Source organism: Colobus angolensis, unplaced genomic scaffold, assembly GCF_000951035.1.
Source record: "Colobus angolensis palliatus isolate OR3802 unplaced genomic scaffold, Cang.pa_1.0 Scaffold80, whole genome shotgun sequence".
NCBI lineage: Eukaryota > Metazoa > Chordata > Mammalia > Primates > Cercopithecidae > Colobus > Colobus angolensis.
In genome coordinates, this window is record NW_012121821.1 from 7,057,208 (window position 1) to 7,067,182 (window position 9,975).

Consider the following 9,975-nt stretch of genomic DNA (forward strand, 5'->3'; position numbering starts at 1 on the left):
AAAAAAAAAAAAAAAAAGAAATGGAATTTATTTCTACACTCCCTGAATCTAGCCTGATTTGAGAGTTGCTTTGATCAAAAGAATATGGTAGAAGTGATGTTGCATGGTTCCAGAGCCTGGGCCTCAAAAGGCTTGTAGCTTCCACTTTTGCCTTCTAGTGAGGCTGCCCTAAACCATCATGAAAAGGAGCTGGTGTAGCCTACTGGGGGATAAGCTGGTGTAGCCTACTGGGGGAGGAGAACTTAGACTCCCCAGCCTACACCCAGCACTGACTGCTACTCATGCAAGTGGACCCTAACCCTAACCCATCAGTCATCACAAACCAGATGTTGTCTGATAAGGAAAACAATGGACACATAGATATTTTATTTTTACACAATTCCAAGCAATTAAGTCAAATGATTTTAAGCCTTTCTTACACTTTTCTAGGCATCCTCTGTTGAGACAGAGTCCTTTTGAATTTACTTTCAAGGGACAGGCAGTTTATATCCCAAGTGACTCATTTTAACTTCTCACAGCATCTAACCACAGCTGTTTATAATGGACTGTTATAAAGTTAAAGCTCTTGCTAAATCAAATAACAACCGAGCAGGAATGCCCAGTCTAAAGCTTTAGAGTCATGGGAGCTGCAATTGTAGAAACTGTCTTTTGAAAGAGCATAGCTTTTACACATTAGTTTTCCAGGACACAGTTAAAACTTTGCTTAAGCTTCAAGAAAAAAACTGGAACATAACATAGTTGGACGCATAGTCATTCTGATGCCCTGCCTGGGAGCTCATATAAACACTGCAGTGAATCTCACTCTAGAAAAAAGCTACATGATCCAAAGCTGCAAGCCCAGGTCTGGTGCTGGATCATGTGAGCTCTGTAACATAGGGCTTGGTTGGTCCAGTGGGTATTGTGTCTATAGAGCTCTAGAACTGGTTGTCTCAGACTCTTGACTGCAGCAGAGCCTGGCTACCCCTTGGACTTCTCTCTGTGTTTCACAATGGTTAACGCTAGGCAAAAATGGGACAACGTTCTTTTTGCTAAAAGACAACCCTTTAGTGTTCAGGCAGATGAATGTTTATAATAGTTTTTATTCAATATTTTTCTAATTTGACACACTTAATTTTTTTTCTGTACTGTTATATATATTTAAGCTATGATATAAATAAAATGTCTTGTAAACTGCTGTTAGAATGGAAGTTTTTGCTAGGTACATTCAGCCACAATGAGGAGGTGCTCCCCCAACAAACACACTATTTTTGAGATGGAATTTCGCTCTGTCGCCCAGGCTGGAATGCAGTGGCACAATCTCGGCTCACTGCAAGCTCCGCCTCCTGGGTTCACGCCGTTCTCCTGCCTCAGCCTCCCGAGTAGCTGGGACTACAGGCGCCCACCACCATGCCTGGCTAATTTTTTTATATTTTTAGTAGAGACAGGGGTTTCACTGTGTTAGCCAGGATAGTCTCGATCTCCTGACCTTGTGATCTGCCAGCCTCAACCTCCCAAAGTGCTGGGATTACAGGCGTAAGCCACCGTGCCCAGCTGAAAGTATGTTTTCAAAAGTAAGTGGTGATGCTATTCAGCCATGAAAAAGAATGAAATAATGTCTTTTGTATCAACATGGATGGAACTGGAGGCCATTATCTTAAATGAACTAAGTCAGACATGAAAAGATAAACACTGAATGTTCTTACTTGTAAGTGAGAGCTAAATAATATGTACATATAGACAGAGAATGTGGATTGGTAGACAATGAAGACTCAGGATGAGGCGGTTGGAAAAGGTGGATAATGAGAAATTATTTAGTGGGTACAATGTATGTTTTTTGGGTGATGGATACCCCCAAAACCCTGACATTGCTACTATGCAATCTATACATGTAAGAAAATTACAATTGTAATTGTAACTTTAACTAAATGTAAAGAAAATTTTTTAAAACGTTTAGTTAAAAAAAAGTAAGTGGTGAATCTCTCACTCATGTCAGTGGTTGAAAGGGTTTGAGAACTGGAGATTTAGGGAGAGCATAATGCCAGTTGATGATGGTATCCTTAAGTCATAGTTCTCTTGCTTCCATTTCCTGTCTTCCTTTCCCATTTTCCAAGCCCAGACAGATCCGAAACCATAATTATCAGGCTAGGAGAGGTGGGTGAAAAGCTTGGTGGAGAGTGAGAGAATTTGGACATGTTTCCCTTTCCCTACTTTAAGCCCAAACTGGGTGGGGTGATGGAAGAGGTGAAGCTAACATTTAAGTCAAATTTAGAGTTCATGTTATTTCCTGGAATTGGTATTTTTGTTAATGAACTGAGAGTAAGTATTGAGTTTTAAAGTGATATAAAGAGTGTCCAGAAAAGGAATGGGGTTTTTCTAACTTCTATTCAGAAACAAAGGAAGAACTAGGTCACAGGAAAGATTTGTAGTAAAGGAAAAGTAGAGATTATTTAAAAATAAAGTCCCGCGAGTTATTCAATGTACTGACTATATTTGTTTTGTGATCAATAATGAAACATGCGCTCACCAGCCGGGAACCATGTGCAATGTGAAATTCTGCACAATTAAAAGATACCATAATGCTAAATGGATGTGAAGTCATATGACTTCTATAAATGATTTGGGTTGTTTATTAGGAAAAAGCTGAAGTCTGTCAGTGGAACCTCAGTTTTTTGATGTGCTATAATTACACATATTGCCTAAATGGTGGACTAAAACTCTACAAGGAAAACAAAACCAAAGAGATGAACACCTGAAGCAGAATCATTATTTGAACAGACTCCTGTGACGTTGCCACTCTGCTTCTCAGTCATTTGACTAATGTCCCCTTGTGGAGGTGGTTCAAGGATGTTGATGTGGAAGCGGTATGTGACTTCCGTTCATCTTTTACTGTGCTCCTGAGTCAATTATAGTGATTCTTGAATCTGCCATTGCTTTGGACTCTCTCCCTTCCTTTAGAGCATAAATAATTATGACACATACGCAGGGTTGCCTGCAGGGCACTGATTTTAATTTCTATTTTCTGGTTTCAGGACATGTGTAACACCATGAACCCTGACTTTGGTTCAGAAAATATGGCCAAGCTACAGTGATGCCATGGCAGCCTAATTATCTGCATCTCATAAAGATATAGAAATTTTGAGTCAATTTCAAAGATTTTCATTATGCAAAATGCTTTCCTGTACATTTAGCAGCCAGGACACAGAGTGAGAGTGCCTAATCCCCTCCTGCAGCAGTGGCATTTTTAGCAAAGCAAGTCTTTTCAAGCAATGAGCCTCCTGAGACATGCACAGACCACACTCCACACCCCCCTTCCTTTTACCTCTTCAGTGGTGCTGGAGAAGGGCTGAGTAGTCGACAAAACCCATGATGTGTCTGTAATTCCAGTCATGTGCAGATCAGGATGCTGCCTCTCGCTGCTGTTTTGGCTGTAGTTTTCTGCAGTATTTCTGATGAAGGCCTCTGTGGTATTTCTAATAAGGCGTTCCAGGCTATCTGGAACTGCATTAAAGGTAGTGGGAATCTGGGGAGGAGCTGTGTTTCTAGTGCTCCTCACCGAAACTTCTGCTCCCAGGCCAGCTGAGGTAAGGAAAAGATAGTGCAAAGATTATCCTTACGTTTCATGAATTCTTCACATAAAAATCAATTTTACTTAGCAAAAGAGGGCCTTTTCAATAATGGCTTCAGTTAAATGAAAAAAGCAAATATACTTTGAGTGCGTGACAATGTTCATTTGTCCTGTCCAAATCACCCATCCTTTATCCATCTATCAATTTTATAAGCTGGAAGGAAAGTTGTAGAAACTACGCTACCAGAGAAAAACCCAGCTCTGTGTAAAAGAGAGAATTAAACCTATTCTATGAGAATTTAGGGGGTCATTGAATTGGCTTCAGGGGAATCCATGAGTCTCCAAAAACTGTGCAAAATTCTATGTATATGTGGATGTATACTTTTCTTCTGTGGGGTACTGTGATAGCTTTTATCAGCTTCTCAAAGCGTGTGTTAAACAAAATACCGGGTTGAGAATCATTGTTAATGACTTGCCTAACTTCACCATGAAGACTGACAATTCCTTGAAAAGTAATGACACTTCGTTAGCCACAGTGCAAACTGTTTCTAATGCAACTGTGTAGTCACAAATGATGAGACTGTGGTATTTTCTAAGCTATCTATCTTCTGGAAGAACACAGGATTTACAATTTATGAGCTGGTGGGATTAATTTATAGCTTTGTTTTGCAAGGCTGAATTGCCCATATTAAAAAGAAATTGGTTCATGAATTAGGTTCACTTAGCCATAATTTTAAAATGTGCTCTCCATCTCTTGGGGATCTTGCTAATGTGCAAATTCTGATGCACTAGAGATGGTGAGAGCCAGCATTAAGGTCTCAGGTGGTGCTGATGTTGCTAGTTTTGGGGCTGCACTGTGTAGCAAGACCCTAGAGCACACTTGAAGCACTGAGAAGTTCTGTAAATTATGGTCTGATGTGGTGTGTTCAGATGTTTCCATCAACTCCATAGTGCACTAGAGTTTTATGGGATACAAACCCCCACAAAACCTTATATAATCAGATAAACATACCTTTGAAGAGTTTCTGGCTAAAAAACTGGGAGAACGAGGATTTTATTTTTCACTACTCATTTACTGGTTATTTATTCAAACAACTATTTATTAAACAACTACTATGTGCCAGGTGAGGGCTCTTAAAGAAGCTATTTATCATCCTATTTCCCTGTTCTGGGCTGCCTTACCTAGCCCTCTTTTGAGTCTCATTCCTTTCCATTCCAATCTCAACTGATTAGTGTATTTCATATAATAATATATGTAAAGAAGAGGGAGATGAGGGCACAAAAAGAGGATTAAGATGGAAAAGGTATTTTTATAATTTATCAAGATGTAAATATCAGCAGTTCTTCTAAAAGTTAATAAAATGATCTTGGCTATAAAGCATGCTTTCGTTGAGATGCAAAGGGTTGGGCAAAGTACTGTGTATATAAGGGTGATGGATTTAGCAAATAAAAATATATTGTGTCCAGTTAAATTATAATTTTAGATAAATAGCCAACCAATTTTTAGTATAATTCAGTATGTTTAGTGTATTCCAAATATACAATAATACAAAGATAACATACTGTGTATTAGTAACATACTAAAGATTGTTATTTATCTGATATTCAAATATAACCGAGTGTGTGTATATTATCTGGCAGTCCTACTTGTACATCTACTAGATCTCAACTTTGATAGATTTTTGGACATTCCCCTTAGTTTCTGTTTGTTTTTGCCTTTCTAAATCTTGTGCCCTATTACTGCCTTGGTGCTCAGGTTAGCCACTCTGGACATAGATCAGATTTATTGAGCCTTGGGGTATTTTCTACATGACAAACTCAATTATACTATTAGGGAGATTCCTTTACAACACACTCCAAGAAACAGTCTTAATTCTGCAGTCTTGCTTGAGTTAGGTGCTTGAACGTTCCCTTAAGTAGATGTTTGTCTATTGTAGGGATGTAAAAATTTCTGTATATGGAGATTAGCATTTTGATTGTTTTCAGCTTTGGTTGATCCTGATCCTCTGAGTTGACTGCTACATATGACGATTTTAGCTCTTAGACCCTCAAAAAAAAATTTAACCATGAGGTTAGGACAAAAACAAGCTTCTAAATACCTAGCATGTAATTACATGTCTTAGTATGTCAACCCACGCTTACTCTTCTTCACTAAGGAGCTGTTGGTAAGTTTTTATCCTAAGAGCTTTTTAAAAAATTAGTCAGCTTACATAATTCAGTGGATGAAACTGGAGTTTCCCAAAAATAGATAAATTTTCAAAACACTCTTGAAATTTCTCTGCAAATAACATAGGTTATTACCATTGCACGTAGCTTTGGACTATCTTGTGGAAAAAGTTTCAGTCTTCTGTCATTATCTTTAATTAACCTTCTAAATATATTTTTAAAACATCCCATACCAAACAAGTTCATTTTCCATTTTAGACCACCACCTTTTTCCCAAAGAAAGAAATGACAGAATATTCAGGTCCAGAACCCTTTCATTTTGTGTCTGTGTTTTTAACTTGTGCTATTTAAGAAGTAAGAAAGAAGATTTAGTCTTAACATTCAACTTACAAGTTTTGTAAAATTTAAAGCAGTGGTTTGCAAACTTAGGTAGGTATCAGAATCACGTTTGGAGCTTGTTAGAATATTGAAGGCTTGGTCCTTCCCCTGGAAACTGTGATTTAGCAGACTTAGTGTGGGACCTGAAACCTGCTTTTCTAACAAGTTTCTCAGGTGATTCCTAATATACATGTACATATGGTTTAGTTATATACGTAATATGAACCAAAAATAAATTTGAATCATTTCTTATGTGGTTACTAAAGGATTATAAAATGGATGGAAAGAAAGAAAATCCATTATAGAAATATATAAGATGATCAAATCAAGTTTTTTATCTCCTGAACTCTTTGTTGAAATAGGTGCTGTGAAATTTCATTTGAAAATAGTAGATCTTTGGATAGTTTGGTATCCATGAATTCTCTGGGTGTTCTTTAAAAACGTATATTCATTTCACAGTTCATGAAATAGCAAGATGTTTTGACAAACGCAAGGAAAACTTCTTATACAATGGAACAATATGTGAAAGCTATTTTTGAAAGCTTTATTGTACCATTGTTACTACATTGTTTCCCTACTATAACAATTTCTACTATACAGTTTCTCCCAGAACACAATTCAAGGTAAGGTCAACCATTCTTGGTCAATCTAAAAAGTTTTAGCATTCAAGTTGCATATAGCTCTTTTTATAGGGTACTGTCAGCTTACAAAGTGATTTGTAATGGCTGCATAATATCAAGACCATCTTTCAAATTTGTTTTTAAAAGAGCAATGTGTATTTTATTTTATAAATTAATATATGACTCAGAAATAATACTAGAAATACAATTTCTATAATGATAATAAAGATGATATATTGTGTAAGTTTCCCATCTTTAAATAATACAAATAACTTTTAAGCATGTCAAAAACAAAATAACTTGAATGAAACTCATTTTTGGAATAGAAGAACTTAACTATACTGGTACTTTCTGTTCTGTAGGAAGATGCCAAATATAACATGCCTTTTTAAAAGTGAGTAAATCATCTGGAAAAGAGATAACAAATGAAACAGGAGATACTTTAGAAAAGGATGGTATCTATCCTATCTATCTATCTATCTATCTATCTATCTATCTATCTATCTATCTATCTATCTATCTATCTATCTAGTTGGCTCTTTGAATCTGCAGGTTCCTCATCGGTGGATTCAATCAATTGCAGATCAAAAATATTAGGAAAAAAAATGGATGGTTGCATCTGTACTGAACAGGTACAGACATTTTTTCCTTGTCATTATTCGCTAAGCAATACAACAACTATTTATATTTACATTGTGTTAGGCGTTATTAGTAATCTAGAGATAACTTAAAGTATACAGGAGAACGTGTGTATGTTATATGTAAACACTGCATCATTTTATATAAGGAATTTAAGCATCCTTGGATTTTGATGCCTGCAGGAGGTGCTGGAACCCACCCCCTATGTTACTAAGGAATGACTGTACACACACACACACACACATATGTGTGTGTGTGCATTAAATAAGATTTGACTGGAACAGATGGGAATGATAATGGACTAAATAATTATTTGAAAGGGTTAAAAGAATAATTAACATTTCAGAAAATATAATTAGTGAAATAAAGAGTACACCTAAAAATATATATCTAAATTACTTTTAAAGACCCATGATTAGAAGGAAAGTAAAATTAATAAATGGAAATTGATACCAAGACATAGCACAGTAAAACACTAAAGCATAGCACAGGGAAAAATTAGATGAAAAAAATTGAAAGGCTAACTAAAGCAAAGAAATATGTTTCAACAGCCAACTATTACTCAACAATTCTACCATGCGTTGCATTATGAAGATGTACTTGTTTTACCTGATACCCCATGTTTCCTTTAGGAGAAAAGACTGAAATAGTAGGGTGGAAGTAAGGCATACTGGGTGGAGGAGGAAGAGTGGCTCCAAAGTTCAGGGCTATCAGGCTATAAGGAGAGGTGTCAAATCTGAGACTAAACAGAGTCAGGGAAAGGGGAGCTGGAAAGGGGGTGGATAACTTGGCATGCACAAGACTGACTTGTCCATTAGACACAACAGGCACAGTGATTAGGGCCCAGGATAATTTTAGGGCAACACAATGATTTAATTTGTTTGAAAATAAAACAGAAACTTTAGAGTCAAAGAAAACGTTTTAACTTTTTCATAGATTAGGAAAAATGAGAATTTTAGGCTACATGAAAATCTATTATTTTACTTTTCTTTTTTTCAGTAGAGGAAACGGACCACAGAGGCAAAAGAACCCAGGGCCCATGAGAGTCATATATAGCCCTGTGTGTGTCCTGATAAGTTCAGTGATTTGTCACAGGTTGAATATGGTTGGGGAATGCTGGATGCTATACCTGCTATCTTCAGTGATCACATAAATCATATATCAATAATCACTGATAACATTATTTTCAGACATTATATTTAAAAATGGTCCACTACAAGGCCCATGTTGCTACAATGATGCAAGAAGAAAAACCCTAAAATGACTGTGACAGCCAATTTAGTCCAAGTAGGGTTTCTATACACAAAAGGCACTTTCTGTTTTGCTTTGTTTTTCCCCACAAGTACTTCTGCCAGCCATTAAAGCCAACAACTTCTATGAAAACATTTTTCCCAAGGGTGTATATGATTGTTTATCCTTTACAATGTTCACACATTTTATTCCCTCTCCCAAATCACTACAACTAAACAATTACTTTAACTAGCAGTTATATTGAGCCTGCCAACAATATGGTTTAGTTCATCAGCAAAATCTCTTTTAGGGATTTTACCAGCTCAGCTATATCAGGGACACTTGAAAATTTGCCTACAAATATTTGCCTGCTTTCCAGTGCTGCCCTTGAAATTAAAAAAGAAAATTCCTGCCCTCAGATAAAGATGTGATTTGAATCAATAAATCTGAATTGAATGGTGAATAAATGCTGATTGGCTGGCTGACATTCTATATTCAGTGTTACTTTCTTCACAATATGAAATGTCTGAGTGAAAAATAACAATTTTAGACAATTGGCTAGCTGTTTATAAATGTAAGGAGACTTGACATTCCTTCAAAAAGTTATCCAAACCATGGATGGACTTCTGCACCCTTCAACTAAAAGTCCTCAAATGACATAGACATGGCCTATCTGCCAATGGATTTGCATGAATGTTTTTGAAACCAGTTCCAAATTTATAATGTTTTAATTTCCCCCTGGCAAGGAATATTTGCTTAGATCTAGTAGCAAACCAGTAATTTCCTTTGAGTAAATTTCCCTGTTTCCATACAGATGTGAAGGCCAAGGCATGAGAAATTTTCCCCATCTGATAGATTCATAAAACTTCATTAATTGGACCACTGTAACCTTTATTGTCTGCTTGGGGCCAGTACTATTTCTTGCTGGAATAGATGCAACTGTAACTTTTTTTTCTTTTAGAGATAGGGTCTCGCTGTGTTGCCCAAGTTGGTCTTGAACTCCTGGCATCAAGCAATCCTCCCACCTCGGCCTCCCAGAGTGCTGGGGTTATAGGCATGCGCCACTGTGCCTGGTCAACTGTAACATTTGATTGCTTGGTGAGTTTAAAAATTATACTTGGATTGCACAGAAGACAAAAGCAATAATTTATGATGCCATACACTAACTATTCATGGCATTCCTGAAAGTAGTCCTGAAAGCTTTATTTTTCCTTTTTCGTTTACTGTTCTGATATTAAACACTTTGCACGCCGCGCGCGGTGGCTCAAGCCTGTAATCCCAGCACTTTGGGAGGCCGAGACGGGTAGATCACGAGGTCAGGAGATCGAGACCATCCTGGCTAATACCGTGAAACCCCGTCTCTACTAAAAAATACAAAAAACTAGCCGGGCGAGGTGG

General features: G+C 37.0%; 1 protein-coding gene across 1 annotated transcript in view; it reads right to left on the minus strand.

The window, feature by feature from the left end:
- Window positions 1-9,975, minus strand: part of PTPRB (protein tyrosine phosphatase, receptor type, B) — a 124,733-nt gene that overhangs the window by 104,035 nt on the left and 10,723 nt on the right. The window contains exon 3 of the mRNA XM_011929324.1: window positions 3,299-3,555. Within this exon, the coding sequence (XP_011784714.1) occupies window positions 3,299-3,555 (257 nt within the window). The remainder of the gene's footprint in view (window positions 1-3,298; window positions 3,556-9,975) is intronic.